The sequence below is a fragment of the Plasmodium malariae genome (genome assembly GCF_900090045.1).
Source record: "Plasmodium malariae genome assembly, chromosome: 11".
Taxonomy (NCBI): Eukaryota; Apicomplexa; class Aconoidasida; order Haemosporida; family Plasmodiidae; genus Plasmodium; species Plasmodium malariae.
Window position 1 is genome coordinate 578142 of NC_041785.1, and position 26957 is coordinate 605098.

General features: G+C 25.0%; 9 protein-coding genes across 9 annotated transcripts; 3 read left to right on the plus strand and 6 right to left on the minus strand.

Annotated features, from left to right (window-relative positions):
* Positions 1–960: 960 nt before the first annotated feature.
* PmUG01_11020000 (conserved Plasmodium protein, unknown function) lies at positions 961–1404 on the minus strand (the record flags this gene model as incomplete). Its single annotated transcript, XM_029005840.1, has 1 exon — positions 961–1404. The coding sequence occupies one exon, from the start codon at positions 1402–1404 to the stop codon at positions 961–963; it is 444 nt and encodes a 147-aa protein (XP_028862389.1).
* A 1730-nt stretch (positions 1405–3134) lies between these two features.
* On the minus strand, positions 3135–3748 carry DIP13 (DIP13 homolog, putative; the record flags this gene model as incomplete). Its single annotated transcript, XM_029005841.1, has 2 exons — positions 3135–3410; positions 3641–3748. 2 exons carry the CDS (start codon positions 3746–3748, stop codon positions 3135–3137), a joined length of 384 nt encoding a protein of 127 aa, XP_028862390.1.
* Positions 3749–5041: 1293 nt separating this feature from the next.
* Positions 5042–5308, minus strand: PmUG01_11020200 (conserved Plasmodium protein, unknown function; the record flags this gene model as incomplete). The annotated part of the gene is made up of 1 exon (XM_029005842.1): positions 5042–5308. One exon carries the CDS (start codon positions 5306–5308, stop codon positions 5042–5044), a length of 267 nt encoding a protein of 88 aa, XP_028862391.1.
* Positions 5309–7363: 2055 nt separating this feature from the next.
* Positions 7364–8424, plus strand: PmUG01_11020300 (ubiquitin-60S ribosomal protein L40, putative; the record flags this gene model as incomplete). Its single annotated transcript, XM_029005843.1, has 2 exons — positions 7364–7570; positions 8245–8424. The coding sequence occupies 2 exons, from the start codon at positions 7364–7366 to the stop codon at positions 8422–8424; spliced, it is 387 nt and encodes a 128-aa protein (XP_028862392.1).
* A 951-nt stretch (positions 8425–9375) lies between these two features.
* Positions 9376–11055, minus strand: PmUG01_11020400 (conserved Plasmodium protein, unknown function; the record flags this gene model as incomplete). Its single annotated transcript, XM_029005845.1, has 3 exons — positions 9376–9702; positions 10095–10736; positions 11017–11055. 3 exons carry the CDS (start codon positions 11053–11055, stop codon positions 9376–9378), a joined length of 1008 nt encoding a protein of 335 aa, XP_028862393.1.
* A 3940-nt stretch (positions 11056–14995) lies between these two features.
* Positions 14996–16930, plus strand: PmUG01_11020500 (SNARE associated Golgi protein, putative; the record flags this gene model as incomplete). The annotated part of the gene is made up of 3 exons (XM_029005846.1): positions 14996–16271; positions 16527–16583; positions 16779–16930. 3 exons carry the CDS (start codon positions 14996–14998, stop codon positions 16928–16930), a joined length of 1485 nt encoding a protein of 494 aa, XP_028862394.1.
* Positions 16931–17314: 384 nt separating this feature from the next.
* On the minus strand, positions 17315–20522 carry PmUG01_11020600 (DNA topoisomerase VI, b subunit, putative; the record flags this gene model as incomplete). The annotated part of the gene is made up of 8 exons (XM_029005847.1): positions 17315–17558; positions 18032–18243; positions 18440–18544; positions 18692–18751; positions 18920–18979; positions 19071–19139; positions 19282–19330; positions 19561–20522. 8 exons carry the CDS (start codon positions 20520–20522, stop codon positions 17315–17317), a joined length of 1761 nt encoding a protein of 586 aa, XP_028862395.1.
* An 825-nt stretch (positions 20523–21347) lies between these two features.
* Positions 21348–22981, minus strand: GCVT (aminomethyltransferase, mitochondrial, putative; the record flags this gene model as incomplete). Its single annotated transcript, XM_029005848.1, has 2 exons — positions 21348–22475; positions 22910–22981. The coding sequence occupies 2 exons, from the start codon at positions 22979–22981 to the stop codon at positions 21348–21350; spliced, it is 1200 nt and encodes a 399-aa protein (XP_028862396.1).
* A 1268-nt stretch (positions 22982–24249) lies between these two features.
* On the plus strand, positions 24250–25920 carry PmUG01_11020800 (ubiquitin-activating enzyme, putative; the record flags this gene model as incomplete). Its single annotated transcript, XM_029005849.1, has 1 exon — positions 24250–25920. One exon carries the CDS (start codon positions 24250–24252, stop codon positions 25918–25920), a length of 1671 nt encoding a protein of 556 aa, XP_028862397.1.
* Between the last annotated feature and the right edge of the window lie 1037 nt (positions 25921–26957).

Below are 26957 nucleotides of genomic sequence, written 5' to 3' on the forward strand. Positions count from 1 at the left end.
GGAAGATCACATGAAGAATCCATGAGGACCATTATACGCCTACTAAAAGGTGGCACATCATTATGAAAAATTAAATTACTGGAGTTGTTCAATCTGTGGAAGCTACGGACTCTGCTGAAGCTTATGAAGCGATCCTTCTATTTTAATTACCCCATTTTATTAACCCTATTTTTTGAACGCTGTATATATTTTCTCCTTTACGTTTTTTGTTTGCTCTTTTTGAACTTTACTTCAAATATTACTTTAATTGTATGATCAGTAAAATTAGTGCAATTCATGCAGTTATGGTGAATGTAAACCTGACCTCACATGTTTTAATTCATTTTCATTTATTGTGTCCCGCTTATTGTGTGTACTATCTTTTTATATATACGTTTATTTAGTATGTACATTCAGTTAATCGTATTAATGTACATACTTGTTTACATTCAACCTACATTCATAAATGCACACCATTTTTTCAAGTGCATTCATGAAAGAGATATCGTTTCAGTATTACATTTATGTGTATATATATATTTACATATATGAATATGTATTCATTAATATATATATATATATATATATATATGTTATACATATAACAATTTGCGTATTAATCCTTGTTATTTTCGATCTCATACACAACCGCTCATTCACGTATTATTGTTTCCCGTAATTCAGTAGTGCATTATTCATTGACTTAATTTCATTTTTTTTCAATTTATTTTCAGATACTCATACGGCAATGTCAAATAAACATATTTACATTGAAATAATTAAAGTATAACTGTAGTTTGACGCACTAGCTAATGTGTATATACATATATATATATATATATACATTATGTAGACATATATTGTTACATACATTATGCAGACATATATTCATATATACACACACGTACAAAGTCCCTTTTGGGCCTTTTTATTTTACTACAAATTTACGAAATGACTAAACTTCTCTCCATCTATCACTTATCACTTTCTCCATTTCAAGTGCTTCGTGTTTAACTCATCGTTCGGTTTTAGTAGCCGCCATACGTGAGGTCTTAGTAAATGTAATTTCTTCTCGTGTTCATTTAAAATGTTTTTTCTATTTTTTCTGTCTATATATGTTTGTTTATTAGTTATACCTGCGTAATTACAAAGGGAATATCCTGCTTTTAAAATGTGTACTAATTTCGTTAGAGAAATTATAGATGGAGTTATAAAACCTAATGATTTCATAAATGCTTGTTCATTAAATTTCCCCTCCTTTCTCAATTTGTCCAAATACATTTCTAAGGATTTTTCATTATTTAAAGCTGTTGTATTAAATGGGTATATTAACGGATATGCTAATCTGGTCTGTAATAAATTTATAAGCATGTTAATGCGAGAAATCAAAAGGAGAAGCCTCTTTTCCTTATTTAAGTCATTCATCTTGTCATGTACTATCACAACTGTTCGTTTCGAAATTTATTACGCAAAAAAAAAAAAAAAAAAAAAAATAGAAAAAAAGTGTAAGTAGGGAAAGTGGAGAAATGGAAAAACAAATATTAATAACATATAGCACTAATAAATATCCTTTACGCAGCAACAAAATTTCACGTTGTTTTCCATTTATATTTAACCGTTTTAAAAAAAAGTTTAGTGTTTTATCTGTTACATACACAACAAGAAAAAAATCGCTAAGGAAACCCTTAAAAACGTACTTTCCGCATAAATGATGAAAATCCTGGTCATTGGAAGGAAAGGTTAAATTATATATATACATGTATATATATATATAAATATATATATAAATATAAATATATGCTATGTATAATACATAATAGTAGCGGTGTGCAAATACTAACGCGAAAAAAGAAAAAAAAAGAAGGAACTACAGAGTGAAAATAAGTGATTTTTTGTTACTTTATTATATTTTATTCTATTCCATTTTATTTCATTTTTTTTCATTATCTCGTTCGCATAGCACTGTTGTACATTTAACAAAAAACGTATCCTGCTAAAACATTTTTCGGCTCCAAAATATTTTGCCTTTTAAATAGTATATGCATATGGCAAAAAATGGATTAGGCAGTTTGAGACAATAATTCCACGAAGCTTGTTATCCCTTTAAAGTATTGCAACTAGTATGGTAAGATAAAATAATAATTAATTTGTTTTATTTTTTAATATTTTACTTCTTTCATTTTTTACTTCTTTCATTTTTTAATTTTTTCTTTAATTATGGCTAGTAAATGAACCATATGTGGAACAAAAATTCCAGTTACTACCAAAAATTACTCTGTTTTTACATTTATTCATTTATAGCATATAATGAAAAAAATTTAATGTAAAATATAAATATGCAAGCACACTCAAACGATACAAATAATTTATACAAAGTATATTTATAAATTTTCAATTTTCCATTTTTTCAACCGTTCATTTTTTCTATTGTTCAATTTTTCATTTTTTCAGTTTTTAATGTTTACTTTTCAAATTTTTTTAAAACAGATATTATTATATCCTCCATATTTAACATTTCCATTATGGTTATTATGGTACCTTGTTTAAAGATATGCTCCATTCAACTGATCATAAATATGAAATTCATTTTGTTATTAATTGATTTTGTTATGTTGTTATTTAAAGCCATTTTGGAGAAATTCCAAAAATATGCCCCATGCTAGTACTATATTTTATAACCAATTATATACACAAATGTATATATATGTATATATATATATATATATATATATATATATGTGTGTGGAGAGGTAATACAATTTTTGGGCAAAATAAATATGCGGATGAGTTCTCAAGGTGGTGGGCTTATACATTTAGGCGTACATGCGTAAACGTATATACATATACATACATATATGTAAATATATATATACATACATATATTGACCATACAAATATTCACAAATAACCAGTGTGAATCGTCCCTTTTACTTTTCATATGTTTCCCTGCTATATGGAGTACCCTCCTGACGTAGTTCTCTTCTTACCCTTCCCTCATCTCTTTAACTGTACTTTCCTCAAACGATTCTGTTGTTTATGTTTTGATAATATTCATTTAAAATTTAAGAATATGTACATGCGCACAAGAACATGCATACATACATACATGTTTGGAAGCTCATGAGATATATATGTAGGTATCATTCTGAATTTTTTCAGTTGTGCAAATTTCTCAGTTCTCTGAGCGATTTAAAATCATCATCTGACGCCCCACTATATAGTTTACTACCTAAGTGGTTTTCCTCTCTTTTTAAAATGTGTAATAACGATTTAGCGGACTCTCTTATTTTGGTATATGCTGCAGACGTTTCTTTAATTGTCCGGTCATATTCCAAACGCGTTTGGAGTTTTTTTGTTATGCTGTGACACACTTCTTGTAACTTTTCATTTAACAGGGCTATCTCTTTCTGCATTCTCTCTTTATCCTCTTCCTCATGTTGAATGAAAAAAAAAAAAATATAATATAAAATAAAATGCAATAATACAAAACAATACAATACAAAATGAGGTATAATAAAACTAAACAAAGCAGAACAAAGCAGTACAGAGGTAAAAATAAAACTACGTAGAAAATGGAACATGAAAAAAAGGACAAACAAAAATTCTAAAGGCTCGTGCACACAGATGTAAACATTTGTTGCAATTTTCCAAGTTTTTGTACCTTTAAAATTTGCTCATGAATTTGTTGTCTTTTTATTCTTAATATCTCAATGCATTTTGATAATTCATCTTCACTTTTTATTAAGGGCATTCCCTTTTTACGATCCATTTTTTAAGGGAAAATTTTTCAAAAATTAAAAAGTACTTCTGGAAAGACATGTATTGTACTACTTATGTATGTCTGTGTCTATGTCTATGTGTGTGTGTGTTTTTTTTTTTTTTTTTTTTTTAACTCTTAATTTACTTATTAACATTCATCGGAAGAGTTTGTTCAAGTGGTCATGTAAAAATTGCAAAAAACAAAACGAATCATTTTATGTAGACATTAAAAAAAAAAAAAAAATGTTGAAAAAGGGAAAAATATTTTTAAAATAACTTTAATATGTTATTTAAACTAAATGAACATTATATCTAGTGAGAACTTATCTCATTCAATTCACAAAAGGGAATTTAAATGTTTAAATGAAAAAAAAAAAAAAAAAAAACTCAAGTAAATATAAATGATGAAATAAATATAAAAGGGATAATTAACAAAGGAAGAAGTTTCCCCATGGACATACCATTTGTTAAATTATAATTTATGTCGTTTTACTATTTAGTTTAACTTCTTTGTTTTGTTTTATTGTATTATAGTTTTTTTTTTTTTTTTTTTTACAACATATACATGCACCATAGCACAATTCACTGCTCACTCGAAAAAATGTCTACATTTAAAAAGTTAATTGTTTAATAAACGAAAAAAAAAGTAAATAAATATGCGCACAAGTACTTATAAATGCATATACGTGTCTATATATTCGTATAAACTTCTATACACACATGTACAGAATTTCTATTTTTTTTTTTTTTTTTTTATGAACAGTACATAATATTTTATTTCTATGCACTAGTAAAACTATAAAACAAAGTAAGAAATGAACTTAAAATTTTATGAACAGTTAAGTTCATAACCAATTTTTTTTTTTTTTTTTTTTCTATACAGCTAGAAAATGACAAAAACTACGAAAGTTATTCAATATTTACATCATTCATTCTACTGTTAAATGAATTGTACACTCATCAGAAACTATATAAAATTTAAAAAAAAATAAAAAAGATGATACTCAATAATAATTAAAAATAGAAACAAACTATTTCATTTAATAAGTTAAATGCAAATTTAAGAATTATATAATAATGGGGAGAATGTATATTTTTTTTTTATTAAATTAGCTGTAAAGTTTTTTTTTTTAATAAACAAAATGTTAGTATTGTGGTAATTGATAAAAATTATAAAATTTTTACTACACTTAATATAAGTAATCATTAATAAAAAATATTTTATAATTTAAAAATGGGAAAAAAAAAAAATTAAAACAAAAAAGAAATAGAAAAATAAGAAAAAATGGCAAAGGAAAAATACCTACTTAGCCTTTATCTCGTTTATTTTTTTTGTGAAGTTGTCATTGACATGACTCATAACACTTTTTATGTGATCAGACAAATTGTTACTATTCATAAATATTTCAACATGTTCGTTTCCATCTTTAATATTATCAACAGGCGCTATTCCTGAAGAGCATTCGAAAATCTTTTCACCATTAATAAATGTCGTAGACAATATCAGTTTTTGTCTCTTATCTTTATTTAGGTCGCTACCAGTTTTTTCACCATCACTCGTAGTATCCATCTTGTTAATTATAATTTTAAAAAAAGGGACATACCTAAAGACACATCAACATATACATACTTTCGTTACCATATAATATATCTTTGTATATATAATTATTATATATGTACCTTATTATTTTCTAAAATGATAAATTGCTTATGTAAAACCGAGAAAATATTTTATATATACGTAATCCTGTATTTTTATTAATTCGTTTTGTTTTATACATTTATGTATGTCTAAAATGTACTTGCACACGTAATTAACAATTAAAATATTAATGCAAAAATATGTGGTTCGTCAAAAACAGAAAGTTGCTGTTCCCTTTTGTATAACATTCTTTAAACAAGTTAATACTCTGAAAAAGTTTATCCTTACCGCTATTGTATACTAAACTATAGAAATCCCCTTTTTGGTAAAATTAACAATGACAGGTAACAAGACTCAATTTTTTTTTTTTTTTTATTTTATTATCATAATAAATGCAATTGCATTGAAATAATAAACAGTAATTGTTCTTCTCTTTCACCGAATAAATGCAATTTTTTCTTGTTCGAGTATTATTTTCTTTTTAAGATAAAATATTAAATATAAAAAAGAATATTTCAATATTTCAATATTTCTATATTTCAATATTTCTATATTTCAATTTTTCTATTTTGGAATACCACAATTTGGCAACTTAATAATTTAAATATTGATTTTAATAAGGGAACGCGCGTTTCACGTACATTTCATGAATTTTAATAGTGATTATATCAATTTAAGAAAAATAACCCAATAAAATATTTCCTTAATGGTACATATATATATATATATATAAATGTACATATATGCATATATTACCCGTATAACAACGTGCAAAAAAGGATTTAGCCCACACTCAAAAGTAATATAATACTGCAGTACAGAAACTGATAATTTATTTATTTTTTCTTTTTTAAATAAATCTTCTTGATTGAGAAATAACCTATCAACTTTGTGAATTCTACATTCTGTAAAATTACTCTTTTAACTATTAAACATTTACCATAGCAATTCTTTCTATTTGTGCGCAATTTATTCATGTATAGTTGTACATATATAATAAATATATATATACTTAAATTTTATATATATATATATATGAATATGAATATGAATATATGATAAATATTATGTACGTCACTTTGCTGTATATTTCAATTTACAAATTGCAGAAAATATTCAATAAAATAACTGTCGCAAAACATAACTTAAAATGCGTTTAGTAATAAAACTTAAATCATAAAAAAAGTTGCATGAATTAAAATTTTCTTACCCATATATATTTTTTTTTAAGTATATGTATACATATACATTATATATGTAAATGTATATATATTTATATACATATATATAATATTTAGCTCACAAAAGCATATATATTATATATATTTTATAATTATACATGCGCGGTGGCCAAAGTTAAAACTTTTTTCAAATTATCTATATTATATTCATATATATATTCATAAATTAATACTTGTATACAATAAGCAATAATAAAAAAAAAAAAAAAAAAAAGTAAAAATCGTTTTAAAATATTTTCCTATTAAATTAGTAAAAATAAACAAGGAGCGTTGTATTTATATATATATATATATATATTTATTTATTTATTTAATTGTATAATAACAATATATATTTTTATTCGTCATGCGAAATAAGTTATGAACTGAATTTAAAGGGAGAGAGCACTATAGCACTACGTATATTTTTAATTTTTACTTTTTATTATTTTTTATTTTATTTTTTTTTTTTTTGCAAACGATCAAAAATTTTAAAAAGCAAAAAAAAAAAAAAAGTTTTATTCAAATAATACATAACAATTTTTATACATTTTAATTAAACTAAGGTTTAAAAGAAATTAATGAAATTACGAGGAATAAAATAAAGTAAAAACAGTTATTAAAATTAATAATTGAGCTTTTATACCGTCCAGAGGATAATCAAAATATTTTTGTTTTACTTTATTTTACCTTATTTTGCTTTATTTTATTATAAAATATTATATTTTTTCACTCATAATTCCAATTTTTACCTTATACAAAAATGCAAATTTTCGTAAAAACTCTAACGGGAAAAACCATTACGCTTGATGTCGAACCATCTGACACTATTGAGAATGTAAAGGCAAAAATTCAAGATAAGGAGGGAATTCCACCAGACCAACAAAGACTAATTTTTGCAGGAAAACAGCTAGAAGATGGAAGAACCTTATCTGACTACAATATTCAAAAGGAGTCTACTTTGCACTTGGTAATATTTTAATGGTCTAAAATTTGACACATTTTTGAACATATCCTTTATACTTATATATATATATATATATATATATATATATATATATATATGCATATATATATATGTACACATATGTACATTTATGTATTATATTTAAATGTGTATTATATAATTCTTGTAATTACATATCATGCAGTCTTTAATTTATTACATATGTATATCGTATATAAACAAATGTCATACACCGGACTGTGTGTACAAATTTATGTGTTGCATATGTGATATATAACTTAAATACACATACATTTCAATTACATCCTGGGACAATATACGCAAAATCGAAATAGTCCTTTTACAATTTAATATTGTTGTGTTGTTTTATTCATTATAAAAAATAAACAAAAAATGTTATGAACTGTTCAGTATATTTATAAAATTAGTATGTGGGCAGAATATTTTAATAAGAAATATACAAAAAATTACAATAAAATAAGTGTATAATTTTTTTTTTTCTTGAGCGCTTTAAAATAACTTTTTTACGTTTGAATGATACACGAATTCGTGTGAAGTTGTAATGTGCTTTGACTTTAGAATTAATATTCATTTTATTTTTTTCTTTTGTTCTATTTTATTAACCTTTTTTTGTATATATTTTTTCCTTTGTAATAATATCCATTTAACGCTAACAGGTTTTAAGACTAAGAGGAGGAGCAATAGAACCTTCGCTGGCCCAATTAGCACAGAAATATAACTGTCAAAAATTAATATGTAGAAAATGTTATGCTCGATTACACCCTAGGGCAACCAACTGCAGAAACAAAAAATGCGGAAGAACCAATCAATTAAGACCAAAGAAAAAATTAAAGTGAACTCTCAAATATGTGCAATGAAAGAAGTGTTATGGAAAAATAAAAAAATAGAGCCACCTTTTTTTTTTTTTTTTTTTTTTTTTTGCTTCTATATCGTAGTTTCTTTTTTTCCTTCCCCCATTTTTTTTCACATTTTTACACTTCTTCATATTTTATTCAATTTTTTTTTTTTTTTTTTTAAATTATATATAGCAGTTTTACCTGTACATTAATATTCTTATTAACATATTAGCGTAGTAACAGTGAGGTTAACGAAAACTTTAAAAAAACACATTATGGTGTGAAAGTTGTTTTTCGTATTTATTGAAATAAGAGTTACATAAGAAATGTAACGAAAGAAAATATAAAAATATAAGCACAACGAAAAAACATAGTACTGAGCTATAGCCATGTCGCAGTGCACGTATATATACATATGTATAAACACGTTAATGCTCCCCACTTCAGATATATTTAGCATCTTTCATATGAATATTTTAAACTACGAAATTGTAGTTGTATTAAGTTAAAAAAAAAACTGCATAATTTAAAATGGAATATTTTTGATAATGCCACCAATTGTGCAACATTAAAAAATGTATGTATATATGAACATACATATATATGTATATTCATATTAAATAAATAAAAAGTGTAAAAGGTGGAAAGAAAATTTAACTTACACTTTGTTTTTTTAAAAATTAGGCACTTTGTGGAAATAAGACAAAAACATCTTTTTGCTCATTCAAAAATGTAGATCCGCTTGTAAGCATGTACGCGTAAGCACTAAGGCGAAATAAAAGTCTTCATCTTAACAATACATGTTCATGCGAATCAATAAAGGGCGAAAAAGTTACGTAAACATAAGTAATTGTCGTGAACTACTAAAAATGAATATTAAAAATGAATGTTTGAACTTACAAAAAAAATTATTTTCTTTACTTTATAACGACTATAATTACACTACTTTCTTTATTGGGGGAAAACGGGTGCGATGTTTGAAGTCGAAAAACTTTTTATCTTTGACGATGATGATTTTTCATTAACACCTAAAATAGTTTTTATTTTAAAAAAAGTATTATCCTTTTTATTAGTAGATTCAACATATGAATCATGACTAATTGCTTTTTCATATTTTTTATTTTCAATACTTGGTATATTTTGAGTAAAAGGGTTGCTGTTATAACTACTGGGGCTTTTTTTCTTTTCAGTAAAATAGTTCATCCTGTCTTCTTCTTCTAAAAAAAAATTGAAGTCTATTGGCATTTTGGGTCTTTTCCCATCCTGATATTTGTATTTCTGCGTAAAGGAAATTATTGATATGGGTTACGTTGGTACATATACACTTACGTATGCATAGATGTGCAATTATATGTACATGTTTACATGCATATGTAAGTATATGCACATGTATATGTACGTTTATTTATATTTACGTATATGTATACATGTATATGTACGTTAATTTATATTTACGTATATGTATACAAGTGTATGTACGTTTATTTGTATTTACGTATATGTATACAAGTGTATGTACGTTTATTTGTATTTACGTATATGTATACAAGTGTATGTACGTTTATGTATATATATGTATATGTACGCAAACGGATTAGTATGCAAATGCACTGGAGCACACATTCCTATGCTCCTGAGTTAAATATGCGTAAAATGTTTGCATGTAATACCAGCTCTTTAAGAGGATCCTTTAACTTAAGAGAAACAGAATTCATTAAAGAAAAATAACATAACAAAATTTCTAAATCCTTCCTAGCATCAAATAAAACTTTATTAGTTTTATTTTCCAAAACAATATCGAATCCTTTTTTTATATTTTCATGGTATTTTATATAGTCCGACTTAACCATATTCAACTTGGCTTCATTTCTAATAACTTTATCTAAGTGCTTTTGACTAGAAGAAGTTACCAACTGTAGTTTTTTTATTTTCTTTTCATAATGTTCTATAGATACACCTAAATTTTTTTTTTTCATACATAAGTTTTGTAAACTCTTTATATTTTCTAGTGTATTATTTGCTGAGATTTTAGAATTAGCTATATGGCTAGTTATCTGTTCCCTTACATCGTTAAATGTGTTCAGAATATATGATACATGTTTGATAATTTCTAAGTTAACATCATTTTCAAAAAAGGACATTAAACTTCTATTCAAATCACTTATCATAATGTTAATGTTCTTAATTACACTCTCTAGTCTCTCTAAATATAATAAAGAATGAGAAAAGTAGTTGTGTAATGCGTTCAACTGCTTTCTTTCGAAAAAGAATTCGTCATTTTCTTTTAAGTTATCGCTCGATTTCCTGAACTGCTAATAGAGGGAGCAAAGGGACAGGGAGAAAAAAAAAAATAAAGAAAGAAAACAAAACAAAAGAAAACAAAAGAAAACAAAAAAAAACAAAAATATTACGTTTGAGTATTCACCACATGCACATTCGTTCGTGTATGTATACGTGTATGTTCTTCGGGTATGTATACGTGATAACATGTGTATGTATATGCATGTGTGTATATATATGCGATTGTATGTACACAGCCATGGTTCACCTCTGAGAAAGGCTTCGATTTTTCTAAAATTTTTTTTTTAATACCTTGTGGACGAAAGCTTTCACGTTATTCATTGCGCTCATTTGTGCAAAAGTTAATTTCGTGTAAACAATAAAAGTTAAAAAAAAACAATAAAAAGAAAACAAAATATTATAAAATAACTACATTATAATTGCATCTATGTATTATAGGGATCTCCTACATTTATGCAATTTAAAAAAAAAAAATTATGCCTTTCATTTGTTATATAAAAGCTCATTCTTATTTGTAATTTTAAAATGCGCAAAAATTTGGTAATTTCCAATTTTTTATTTTACTTGAGAGATATTAAAAAAAAAAATAATAAATTAAGAATAAAAAAAAATAAAAATAAAAATAAAAATAAAAAAATAAAATATAAAAATAAAAAAGTAAAAGGTAAAACGTAAAAGGTAAAAAAATAACAATCGAGCACTGAAAAAAAAAAAAAAAATTGAAAAATAGAAAAATAGAAAAATAGAAAAACAGAAAAATAGAAAAATAGAAAAAACAGAAAAAACAGAAAAGGCAAAATGAAATAAAACTATTAGGGTGTAAGTAATTGGAATAAATGCCTTCAAAGCGCTTTAGCATATACCCCTTTCAATTACATTACCTTATATATGTAAGAAAAAAAAAATAATAAAAAATATGTAGTTTTTATTTAACTCACATATATTTATCATAAATGTTGTCGATTCTAAATCTCAAATATTTACAAAGAATCCCCTTTTTTTTCTTTTTCCTATTTTTTTCCTATTCATTTTGATCTTTTTTATTTCTTTTTTTTTCCTCATTTTTTCCACATTTTTTGTTCATGTTTTCCCATTTTTTCTTTTTGTGTTAAACTAACATATAAACTAACATAGCTTAAAGCCAAAATTACGTACAATTAAAAACATTCACAAATGGAACTGTTACATATTAAGGACAAAAAAAGATATTGTAGATCTTGAAAAATAATACAGGTAATACTAGATGAAAAAATTAAAACAAAGGGAGGTGACAAATAAATGTTAATATTTAAACTCTAAAAATGGGAAACAGAAAAAAAAGAAAAAAAAAAAAACTATATGATCAGTGAAAAAAACAAAAAAAGAGGAAGCGACAATATATATATGAACGAAAAAAGAAAGTTTAATAATTATATTATTTAACTCGTTGAACGTAGTAACATTAATTTTTTTTCTTTTTTTTAAGATAAAAACATTAATTAAGAAGATTTACGTACACACACTAAATCTGGTTTATCATAATTTTATATAAAATTTATTTATGTAGTAACTTCATCATTACATTTTAACTTCAAAAATGAAAAAACATCAAGGCAAAAAACACAGAGTATACGTAATAAGTGTATATATATGTATACATATCTATATATATATGGATATGCACTTATATGGATATATGTAGAAATGTAGTAGCTCCGTTTTGTTTTTTAAAAAAAAATTTCTCTCGTTTTTTCCCAAAAAATGTATGAAATCCAATCAGCATCACAACACACGAAATTTCATAAACATTACATGCAACAGCACTTTATGTCCACTCCAAATAGTAAATATTTGAGAAATAATTTTAAACGTTCATTTCTTGCACTTTTTTTCGGTATACCACATTACTATGTACATTGTGTATATTATAAACTTACTACTAAAAAAACAAAGCAAAATAAAAAAAAATAAAAAAAAAATAAAAAAAAAAAAAAAAAAAAAAAAAAAAAAAAAAAAAAAAAAAAAAAAAAAAAAAAAAAAAAAAAAAAAAAAATAAAAAAAAAAATAAAATAAAATAAAAATAAAATAAAATAAATAAATAAATAAAAAAATAGATAAAATGAAGTTAATAAAAATAAAAATTATTCATGTACACATCACCGCATAGAATTGTATATATAATATATATATATATATATTATATATATATATATATATATATATATTTATGTGTATACATTTTTTAATAAAAGCTATAATTTATAAGTTCATGCGTATTCCTACATTTATAATTTCATAATAAACATCGCTAATCAAACAAAATTTTGTGGGTCATTTCTGTTATGAATAAATTTCCCCTAGCACACTGTCAAATATATTTTAGCTTATGTAACACTAACTATATTTTTTTTTTTTTTTTAGAGAATACATTTTTTTTTTTTGTTTTGTAAAATTTTTGTGAAATTTTTATATTTATAGTATTCATCCCGTATTATGTTACTTCAAATATGTTTTTTTTTTTTTTGGTTTTTTTGTACTTCGTACTTTTCGAAATATTTTCGAAACAGCAGAGCGTAAATTCGTAACACTATATATATATACTTTATATATAATATATATATATATATATATATATATATATATATATATACATTTACCATAAATGGAATTTAAATATACATATATATATTTATATATATATAATATTATTAAAAAAATATTCGGAATGAAAATAAAAAGTTCATAGCAAATTTAAAAAAATTGACGATTTTAAAAAGCAGTTTTATTGAGTAGTATAAAAAACAAAAAAATAACTTAAAATTTGGGGGGGCAGGAAAAAAAATAATATATTATATATATATATATATATATATATATATATAAAATAAAATTTAGTAAACTTATCTGTAGGATTACGCAAAAATTATTAAAATGTTATAACAAAAATATTATGTCAAATTGTACCATATTAATCAATTTATCCATATATCGTTTTATTAGTTTCAGCATTACAGTGTATCAGTTTAACAATTTTTAAGTTTTTTTTTTTTTTTTTTTTTTTTTTTTGTACTAACCTTTTTTTTTAATTTTTAAGTTACAAATTCATATAATAATATCTTACATATTTAACTAGTTTAAATATTATATAAGAAGAAGAAAATCCTTCCCCATTTTTCCTTTTCATCTTAGTTTTTTTTTATTAGTATTTGTACTGTTTTACTTTATTTACTATACACATGTTTTTTTTTTTTTTTTTTCGTAAATTTTTGATAAATAATTATTGTGACATGATTTAAGTTCTATAAAAAGTTTGAAAATATTATTTTCTTCCAATTTTTTTTTTTTTTTTATATTATTAATATTTTATTACGTAATTAATCAGTGCAGCGTAAAAATAATAAATTTTAAACAAGCATTTTTTTAAAAGTATATACATAAATATATACATATATATAGAGAGAGAGAGATACAGATATATATATATATATATAGATATATATATAGATATAGATAAATATATACATATATATATGCATGTATATATATATGTATATATACACTTATATACTTATGCAACATAGAAGCACATATCGCATTTATAGAAATTTACATATAGACGTATAAGTAAAAAAAAAAAAAAAAAAGAGGAAGAAAAGAGTGTACTGTTAAGGAGAAAACAAAAGTTTAATTTAGACAAATTAGGGTTTGTACCTCCCGTAAATAGAAAAACAAAAATACACGTATATGTACATTTATGTATATATTTATATATATATATTTATATATACTGCATATAGCCGTATATATATAGCTATATAAATATATATACGTATATATGTAAGCATACCTATATATCTGTGTGTGTTGGTATGTATATATATAAGTGTGTACGCGTACTGTACATGTATTAGTGAATATAGAAAAAATGCGAATGGACAATTCTATTCTTTTATAGAAGTAAAAAGTTATAGGGTCATATTTATAAGTTTGTTGGAAATTGCATTTTTATTGACTTTTCATACATATGCAGAGTAAAAAATAAAATAAAAGAAAAGATAAAAGATAGCAGAAGTTTAGCACAGTTCGGACATTAGTAGAGGGAGAGTGGCATATACACATATATAAATGCACACATATATACATGTGTGTACATACATACGTGCATGCTTACATATATGTGCACATATGTACATGCACGCATAAACCCATATATACATAAACACACATACCCATACCTGTGCATGAACTTCCCCAAACTATAGAAAGGGAAACATTAGACAGAGAATAAGAGATGGAAAACGGAAAAAATATGAATCGAAAAAAGTATGAATACTTAAATAACAACTACTCCACTATTTATAATGAGGAGGATAGAGAGGGGGAGTTATTAAATAAAAATTATGACGCATCAACGAATTATGACTGTGATCATAATTTAATGGATGAAGATAAAAGTAATATACATAATAACCACAACATTAAAGAATATTCAAACATAAATGGTTTTCAGTGCTCTAAAAATAACAGGAAATCAAAAAAAAATATGGAAAAATCAAAATTAATTAATAATAATAATAATTATAATAATAATAATAATAATAATTACAATAATAATATTAATTACAATAATAATAATAATTACAATAATAATAATAATTACAATAATAATATTAATTACAATAATAATAATAATTACAGTAATAATAATTACAATAAAAATAATTACAATAATAATAGTTATAGTAATAATAATAATTATAATAATAATAATTATAATAGTAATAATTATAATAGTAATAATTATAAAAATAATAATTATAAAAATAATAATAATGATAACGAAAACGCTTTATATCAGATGAATAATAATATGTATGACAAAATAAAATATAATAATAATGATGAAGACGAATGTTCAGAGACTCATTACCATTTTGAAAATAATAAATATAGCCATCATAAAGATTTAGAAAATAATCGTATTCTCATTGAACATGATGAAATTATATCAAATAGAAGAAATAATTTGAGAACAAATATGCAAATAGTAGTAAAAGCTTTAATAATAATAGGTATTTTTTTACTGCTTGTATTTCTTATTACAAAATTTAAAAAGTTTATTACGATAATAAATAGTGTTATCCAGTGGGTAGGTGAACAAGGATCATGGAGTATTCTTTTATTTATTTTGTTGTTTACTTTTACATCACCTTTATTTATGTCTGTTGAAATTATGTGTGTAGGTGCAGGATTAATATTTTCTGGAGTATATGGTAAAATTATGGGTATACTTGTAGCCGTTTTCTCAGTTTCTGTAGGATATGTGTTAGGAATGTCTTTATGTTTTTGCATATCAAGATATTTAATTCATGATTATATATATAAAAAATTAATGGTATACCCTATATATCTAGCATTTAATCAATCCATTAATTCGAATGGTTTATCGTTTGTTCTTTTAATTCGTCTTTCACCTATTTTACCAGCAACTGTTGTTAGTTATATTTTGGGAGTAACCTCCATCAGATATAAAGATTTTGCGTTAGGCTCTGTTTCAGCCTTGCCAAGTAAGACAGAAATGAACGAAAGACAAAATTGAAGTGGAAAAATGAGCTTAAAGTTAGAAAAATGAACGAAATAATAGTAATAATGGTAGTCCTAATAAGAGCAGTAGTTATAGCAGTTATGATAGTAATTGCAACTGCCATAGCAGTGAGAATCGTTTTGCACCAGTTTTTTGCATATCTACTTTTTTGTTTTTCTAAGTTAATTTCTTTTTTTGTTTACATTCCTTTTTTTGTCGCTCTCACCCATCTCAACAGGCATAAGTATATTTGTATATATTGGAGTATTACTTCAGGACATTTCTAACATATCAGGTAAAACTGTTTTATTTTTTTATTTTTTCTCATCATATTGTTATTGTTTCGTTTATTTGTCATATAAATGAGTTTTCATATCATCATTGTATTCACGTTCACATATGGAACAAAATTTTACCTTTAACCTTTTGCGTTTACTATGTATCATCGCTTAATATACACACTTTGTCACTTACCTTTTTAAAGAACTAGATAATCACTGGAGCAATCTAATCATTCTTTTTGTCGGTTTCATCCTTGGTGTTATTGCCATTGCATACATATCAGTTGTTACCAAGAGAAGATTAAACAGTTTGAATATTATGAACTCATCATTATCAGAAACAAATATGGATATTGAGTAAACATGTATATGAAATAAAAAAGAGTTGTATTGTAATAAGCGATGGTACATAATTGAAGAACTGGTTAATTATGCGTAGGATGAATCTTGTGGAATACATGTTTATAATGCTTGCGTCAGCACACATACTCATACAACATAGAAGTACCCATACAAATGTCCATACGCATATATGTACAGATGTATATACACATGTATATATAACAGAAGATGAAGATGAAGAAGAATAAAAATAAAAAAAAAGTGCAATTATATAGGCATATTTTGTAACCCAAATTTTTATTTTCATATAATACATTTTGATTGTTTTTTTGTTTTTATTTTTGCTTCTTCCTTTTTTTTTTAATTTTTTGTAAACAGGAACTTATTTATTATTTTTCATTCTCTATTCATTATATCCATTGCTATCGCCATAATTATTATTATCGCTTTCATCATCATTTCCATCATCATTTCCATCATCATCTCCATCATCATCTCCATCATCATTTCCATATCCGTCGTCATTGTCATCTGCATCATTTTCCTCCTGAGCGTTTTGTTCACATGCTGATTTATTTGATCTTACCGATGAAGCACTTTCCATATTAACAAGATCATTTTCTCGTTCATTAGACAAGATCTTTTCCCTGTAAAATTTATGCGTTCGTGAGTAAATATACATAATTCACGTGTATATATACGTATGCATATGATCATACATAAAAACATGACTACGACCACAACATCAATCATAACCACATTCACAACTTCACACATGTATGTATATATGTATTCATGTTCGAGTGTATATAAAGGTTTGCATTTTTATTCTATATATTCAATATTTGATGTATTTCATTTGAACCAAATCATGTTAAATGCATTTTAAGCTATTTTTCATTCATACATTTAGCAGTTTTACTTTAATATTTTGTTTAAATTTTAACCAAACCTTAAAATTTTGTTAAAAAAGTTTAACAAAAATTTTAGCAGTTTTGTCATTTAAGGGGGGAAATATGTTATCTCCATTCATACATGCATAAATGTATGGATATGTATATATGTGTATGTATGTATGTATGTACAGATAAATTATGCATCTATATATGCACGTATTTACTTGATATGGTGGTAGAACCTCTCGAATAGGCCATCCTCATTTATACTATTAGAGCTCCTGGTTTTTTCCTTTTCAGATATATCCGGATTTTCTTTTTTCTTCTCATTCAGTAGGAAAAATATTTTATTTTTAAACTCCTCTCTTCCTTTTAGAATTATTTTACTTAATGATGAAGCTAGCTGAACACCATATATGTCTAAAGCCTGTCTTAGCTAATTGGTGAAAAAGGTGGGTAAAAATAAGAAAAAAAAAAAAAAAAGAATAAAAATATATATTGTGCTTTTAACTGCTGTATCGTTCATATAATGCCTTGCACTGCTGTGTCAAATACATTAATACATATAAACAAATATATATACACGTGTACATAAAGATACGCACATGTATACTTGCCCTCATGGTTGTTACCTGATAATCTGAAAGACTCTCAAATTCCTGTGGTAGTTCCGTTTTTACACTATTAAACAAATTCAGTGTGCATTTTTTTAGTAAATTAGATAGGTACTCTCCTTCCTTGAAAAAATTAAGAAAAAGAAAATTGTGAAAAAGGATAAAACAGATAATATAAACTAAATTGACAATATAGACAAAAGAAAAAAAAACAAATTCCTTTATATGATATTAGTCAGTTTGTTAACAAAAAAAAAAAAAAAAGAGTACTTTTATGCAGGATTTGTTTAAGTTAGCAAAGGAAATATCGCTTCCCCTAACGTCTATCCCCTACAGATAAACAAATATAAATGTGTAGTATTATGTAGAAATATTTTCACTATCTTTGAGTAGGACCATACATGGCAAAAATGCATAAAAAAGAGACATCTATATATATACACATAAACACACATATATATATGCATGTACCTATGCAGTGCTATTGTGCGAACTCACCAAAATGATTGTGTTCCATGTAGATTTCTCCGATCTCTTCACATAAAATGCGTGCGCTATCTTCAAAATAGAGAATATGACCAAAGGAATAAAACAAAATTTCAGTAATAGATAAAAAAAAAAAAAAAAAAGAGGATGCATAATATAATACATGTTTTAAATCTTCAAGACATTCCAAGTTAGATAATTCGTATGGACACAATTCATTTAGGTTTTCAATCTGCACAAGAAAATAGTCATATTATGTTTATGTAAGTTTTACGATTACATTAAATATACACGTGCTACATAAACACATATATATAAGGCAAACATTCATTCGTGAGAACTTGATATATGGAAAAAAAAAAAAAAAATATCACATTGAAGAGCTCCATCCCAAACTGAGGTCCATAGAGTTTTAAAAAATTTCTGCCGTCATGAGGAAAAGTAAAATAAATACACAAAAAAGCGAAAGTGTGTGTACATGTACACATACGAAAGGATATATATATATATATATATATATATATAAATGTATATGCATATACGTATATACACATATAAGTGCAAACGAGTGAAGTACGAAACTATGGGCAGCTGTTAGAGAGCCACATGGACTCCTGACAACAGTAGTCTACCCCTTCCTCCTACTTTCCTACTTGCAATCATTTGTTATAGAACAATCAGCCGCATTATTGCCAAAGAGAGGCATAGAATTAACGTAGCGAATTAAAAAAATAAAACCTGTATTACTATTTGGTATGTTTGTAAAGACATTATCTGATTTGCCTACATTAATATAAACATTTATGCTCAAATTATAAGAACTTAGGTGTGTTTTTCGGAATATTATACCTTCACAATGCCCTATCAACGAGTTTAACAACAAATTTTTATCATCATTAGAGAAATATTCGCACGCATATATAAATTCTTTATCATTGTCGTAACAGCACTTGACAATTATATCTCTCTTCCATAAAAGAGTTAAATTTATATAAATAGGTATTCTTTTATCATATATATATTTACTATCAATTTTCAATATAACTGATATTTCTATTGACCATTTCCATTCTTCATCAACATATTCCTTAAAATTTTGAACAAAAGTATGATTTAAATCTTTATCAATTACTAACATGAAATCCCATATTTTATTTTTTATCACTTTTGCTTTTATGTGTAAAAAACCATAAGCTGTTTTGAACGAATACAAAAGAATAGTTTTCAACCCAATACCAAATTTACCGCTAGTTTTACATTTATCCTTTGATGTTAAAAACATTTCCGAAAATTTTTCTAAGTCTTTTATTTCTGTCCCCTCACCATTATCTCTACATGTGATTTCGTAAAAAGATAAATTCTTGTTATATTCCCTTATTAATATTTCGACTTTTTTGTCAACCTTTTTTTCGACCTCTTGTACTACTCTTTTTTCTCCTTTTTTGTCTTCTTTATTTTCATGTACCTTACTACTACACAGCGCATCAATGGAGTTATCAAATAACTCCTTAACAGTCATAAACAGAGCGTTTTCTTCATAAAAACCGGTAACAGATAAGTTTTTGAAAAAAAAGGAATAAGTGGATTTACTGTTTTCAATCAATTTATTATCCATGTGTTGACCCACACACTCGTTTGTTAAATATTATGATGCAAACGGAAACTGCAATAAGTTTAAAAAAAAATTAGAGCAAATTTCCTCAAATTGGGTAAATGTTACACACTGCTAGCTTTTTTATTTTTTATTTTTTTATTTTATCACTATTGTCACAAAAAAATTTTGCCTTTCTAGCCAATTTTCATTTTTTGCAAAAAATTGTCCACTTTTGGTCATTAAAAAAAAAAAAAAAAAAAAAAAAAAAATTACCAAAATTTCAAAGGCACACAGTCAACAGTGTAATAAAAGTAACGTAGTTTAAAATGCTCGTGTGGTAAATGCCACAAAATAATTTATGCAGAGCCGTAAGGGCGCACATGCACCTATACATACGTACATAGTACACATATATAGCACACATATACAGCATATATATATATTAAATATATATACATATAGTATATATATTGTGTGTGCGTATGTACGAAACAACGGCGTGTGCAAAACTTTGCTAATTATTTTTATTCGTATACAAATGAAAATTGGCAAATGATGGGACACAAATTGGTGAAACATAAGTATGTATTTTAGTACGTACCTAGTTCTATGCAGCAATGGAATAAAAAAAAAAAAAAAGAAAACAGTAATATTAGCATTAAAAAAAAATTTGCCGCTATTTTCTTTCATGTGTATATCCACATATTCGCTAGTATACTGATAACACTTATGTACACTGTTTGAGCGTGCTTAACATAATACACAACTACATTTTCCAGTTGACCTGAACAAAATGAGGAATTTTTAAAAATTTTCTTTGCATACATTTTTACACTAAATCATTTTTCATATTTTATATATGGATAAAGGAACAAAAGGCATTTTCGTAATTTGGGCAATTTCCAACTTATTTAAGCATTCTACTTTTATATTATTATTAACATTCGATTGATCTGTCTTTACATAGCCCATAGCTATAGGTTTTTGTAGCAAAGGGGAAAAAACACTGCTCGTGATAAAACCAATTTCTTCATCTACTTTTTCATTCGAATAAATTTTTGAATTTTCTTTCGGTACAATTGTAGAAGTATTTATAACTAATCCAACTCTTTTTATTTTAGTACCGTTTTTTATTTGATTCATTATAATATGAGCTCCATTAAAATTTAGTTCTTTTAATCTTCTCTGTCCTAAAACCCATTTATAATTCGATTCAATAGGAGTAAAATTTTCATTAATATCTTTTCCATAAACACAAAAACCACTTTCTAATCTTAACGTATTTTGAACTGCTAAACCTCCTGGTTTTACTAATGGATTAGTTAACATATATTCATACAACTCTGTAATATGTTTATTAGGTATTAATATATCAAAGCCATCTTCCCCTGTACATGTATATCTATTTAATAAGCAATTTTCTGCTTTATTTAATTTATATATATTACTGGACATAAAACTACAATCTTCTAAATTTATGTCATCATTTACCATCTCCTTTAATATGTTAACAGATTTAGATCCTTGTATACAAATGGAACTATGAGAGGTATACTCTTCAATTTTTACATCTAACTGTGTATTCTCTAAAAGTTTCTCATTTAGATATGTATAAACTTTATCCTTACATTGTATATTCAAATATAATAACAAATGATTTTCTATTAATATTATTATTATATCATCTATAATTCCACCCTTTTCATTTAATAATAAACTCATTCTACATTCATTTTCCCATAAGCCCTTAATATCACTACCTACATATTTTTCTATGAAATTTATCTTGTCCACCCCACTTATTTTTAAAATAGGCCTGTATGTGTAATCAAATAAGGAACAGTTAGACCTAGTATGTAAATGGGATGTTATTAATGTGTCGTCTTTGTATTCATCTGGAACGTAATAGCCATTATATATCTTAAAAATAGCATTGTTCTTTTTGTGGACGTCATATAATATAGTTTTCAATACCTGTTCCTTCAAAAATGGAAAAAAAAAAAAAAAAATTAACTTATAGTGCTGCGTTCCTAATAACTACAAGTGGTTACCATTATGCAGGCGTTCTTGTATATACAACGCAGGGAAAAAGTTATCAGTGTGGGACGTAGCATACATCGTATTATATACAGTACAATGCACTATACATATGTATATACACCACACATTAAACTACATACGAAAGGCTGCCGCATAATTATTACACCATAGCAGACTTATCATTTTTGCAACTCTCATTTTGTTTAGCATTATATTATTTAACATTATTATGTTTTCCTTCATTTTTTTTTGCTTCATTTTTTTTTTGCTTCATTTTTTTTTACTTCATTTTGTTTTTCGACTATTTTTAATTAAAATATATATTATTAGTCTCTCTTTCAATTATTCGTTTGCTCTCTATATCTTACCTTTCTTTTGTTAACTGAGGAAAAATGCCTAAGTAGGTATACTCTCTTGTTATACTTAAGTATGTTCTTCATTTTTCTCCTTTTTTCTCGTTCTTCTCATTTTTATCAATTTTCTCATTTATTTGAATTTTCTCATTTATTTGAATTTTCTCATTTATTTTAATTTTCTCACTTATTTTAATTTTCTCACTTATTTGAATTTTCTCACTTATTTGAATTTTCTCACTTATTTGAATTTTCTCACTTATTTTAATTTTCTTATTTATTTGAATTTTCTCACTTATTTTAATTTTCTAATTTATATTATTTTTCTAATTTATTTTAATTTTCTAATTTATTTTATTTTTCTAATTTATTTCAATTTTCTAATTTATTTTAATTTTCTCAATATTCTCATTTTTCTCACCCCATTTTTTTTTTTTTTTTCTTTGAATTAAAAACGGCTTTTATGCCAATTTGAATTACGTAGAATTGTATATACACATGGATACTTATATTTATCTATATCTATATTTATATATTTAAGTACTAACGAAGTTCTTATAAATCGTGTATGTATTTGAACAGTCGTCTCCAATTGTTACGAGCTTTACACTATATGTGACATGTCATACAATGTTAAAGCGCTTGTATGTACCTTCATTTTTTGAAGTTGAAATAAAATAAGAACGTTATTTTGTTTCATTTTACTTTTATTTTATTTTATACATTTATTTTATTTATGTCATTTATATTTTTTCTTATATTATACACGGTGCTACCAAAATTTTATGTTAGTTTTTTGAAAGGACGTATCACCTTTTTTTTTTTTTTTTTTTTCCTTTTTTTAGACTGTGAACAATAATATTATCAATTTTTTAACCAACAGTTTTTAAGAAAATGTTTCATTATTAATTCTTCGAGTGTATTTTGTCATTTGCTTGTTTTATACCTCAAATGAAGGCTTCCCCCAAGAGGACGTCACTGCATATTCTACCATATTTTATTACTTTTCAATGCTTTTACGTAAACGTGTACATATAATTTTGAAACATCCTCGAAGACTCATTTGTTTTCCGCGTGATGCGTATGTGTATGTATGCATAAAAATTCATATGCATGATCATGATTTTAAATTTGCATCAATATCCATCTATTATTAATATATACATATATAAATATATATATACATATATAAATATATATATACATATATAAATATATATATAAATATGTGTGTGTGGGTATTTACACCATAGTTATTCCATTGACTGTGTTTATTTTTTCGTCCGAACGCCCCCGAACTCCCTAAAGCATAGTGTGCCAACCAGCAAGATATTAAGAAATTTTTACGACTCATAATGATGCACCTTGTAAAGTACGATTACGTTAAGTATGCAATATGCTTTATACTCGGCTATTACGTAAGAGGAATAATAAAATTCGTAAAAAGGAAGAAAAAAAATATATTTATAAATGTTAAAGTTGTATTATATAGTAAGATAAGGTCACTTTTTTGTTCATACCTTATTTCATCTTACGAAAAGAATTTAGTAAAAATTGAAAAAGATTTATTTTATAAAAATTATGATAGAGAAACTATTGAGAAACATGGAAAATATATAAACATTTATGATATGCCATCAGATGCATTTGAGAAAATAAGTCAAACTAAAATTTTAATTATTGGTATAGGTGGGTTAGGGTCCCCATTGTGCTTATATTTAAGTAAATTTACTTTTAAAGAAATAGGTTTAGTAGATGGTGATAAAGTAGAAGAGTCTAATTTACATAGACAAATAATACATAAAAAAAAAAATGTGGGTTTAAATAAAACCATTTCTGCAAAATTAACTGTAGAAGATATAGATAGAGATAGTAATAATATAAAATGTTACCCTTTTTATTTTGATAAAATAAAGGGTTTAGATCTTATTAAAAAATATGATATCATAATAGATTGTACTGATAATATAAGCACAAGATTTTTAATTAATGATATATGTGTTTTGTATAAAAAAAAATTAATTTTTGGAAGTGCTTTGGGTTTATATGGACAATTGAATGTTTTCAATATGAGTGAAAATTCTTCTAACTGTTATAGATGTATAAAAAATTTTAATAATCACACTGAAGGTAATGATTGTGATGAGAATGGAATACTTTCTACAGTAACAGGGGTGATAGGACTACTACAAGCTAATGAAGTTATTAAGTTATCAACAGGTTTACATAAAGAAACATTAAAAAATTTTTTAACATACAATAGTTTTTCAAATGTAAAACCATTTGAAACATTAAATATTAATAAAAAGAATAAAAACTGTATTTGTTCAAGTCATAATTTTAAAGAGTTATATAATTTTATTTTGAATAATAATTATCCTAATAATAATGATACGGAATGCAAGAAAATTAACACATCGTCGTACAAATATGATATAGATGTTTTTAATTTTCTAGATATTTTAAATAAAAATTTCAGTTTTTTTGAATTCCCCATTGATCACTTATGTATTTTAGATGTACGAAAATATAACAACACAAATGTGTACGGGCTAAGGAATTCCATAAAATGGAGCTATTGCGACATCATGGAATCGATCAGTTATTATGCCGGTGGTTCTAATGCGGATAACAGGGGTAATGACCCTAATGCTTTAAACAGTGGAAATACTGCAATCACTACCAACAATATGAATAAGTTAGTTAAAATAATTCTGGATAAGCTAGAAATATCGCTCTTAAAGGGAAATATAGTAATTATTGTCATATGCAGAAGGGGTATTGATTCCTTAAAAATAACCAAGTATTTCAATAAATTTTTCTTAGGCGAAAAAAATAATTCATTTAGTTGTGCGGATAAAGCAACACCCGTATTCTCTTCATTTGATAATAAGTTAAAATATTTCAATGAAGAGGAAAAAATTGGTACATATAATTTCCCAAACAAAAATATTTTTACCTACAATATGAAGGGAGGTTATATAGAACTTCAGAAAAAAATATTTAAAAATTTGCCTTTTTTATGAAAACATAATATAATAATAATTAAAAAAAAGGGTACTACACGTGCATATTTATTTGCACATACATGTGTTATTAGCAGCTACATGCTAAAAATATGTACGTACATTTACTTATACATTTGTACATGGGAACTTTAGTACATAATTATATATAAACAAATATGTATACAAGGATACACACAGTTTTCGATGTGATCGCCTTCATCATAATTAAATTCGTATATTTGCTTCCTACATAATCGTATATTTGCTTATTACATAATCGTATATTTGCTTCTTAAATAATCGTTTATTTGCTTCCTACATAATCGTATATTTGCTTATTACATAATCGTATATTTGCTTCTTAAATAATCGTTTATTTGCTTATTACATAATCGTTTATTTGCTTCTTAAATAATCGTATATTTGCTTCTTAAATAATCGTTTATTTGCTTATTAATAATCGTTTATTTGCTTCTTAAATAATCGTTTATTTGCTTCTTAAATAATCGTTTATTTGCTTCTTAAATAATCGTTATTTGCTTCTTAAATAATCGTTTATTTGCTTCTTAAATAATCGTTTATTTGCTTCTTAAATAATCGTTTGTTTGCTTCTTAAATAATCGTTTATTTGCTTTTTACATAATCGTTTGTTTGCTTCTTAAATAATCGTTTATTTGCTTTTTACATAATCGTTTATTTGCTTCTTACATTTTTGAAAGGTACAATATAATGCTCAGCAAATTTTTTTAAAGTTGATTCATTTGATAATATTAAGCCACAAAAGAATTGCACCTTTATTTAAGCTATTGTACTTCGTTTAAATACCACATATGCAGCACATATATACATATATAAGGTATGCACATATATATATATATATAAATTTTTGTAATAAACGAGAACACCTAATCGTACAACTTAGCTCCACCTAAAATTAATATTTTTCTAACCATCACTTTTGTTCAATTAACACATTTTGTAGAAATAAGAAACAATTTTTAACTTCGGTAACCTACTAATTTCTTTAAATAAAATAATAGGAGGTAGGAAGTTCA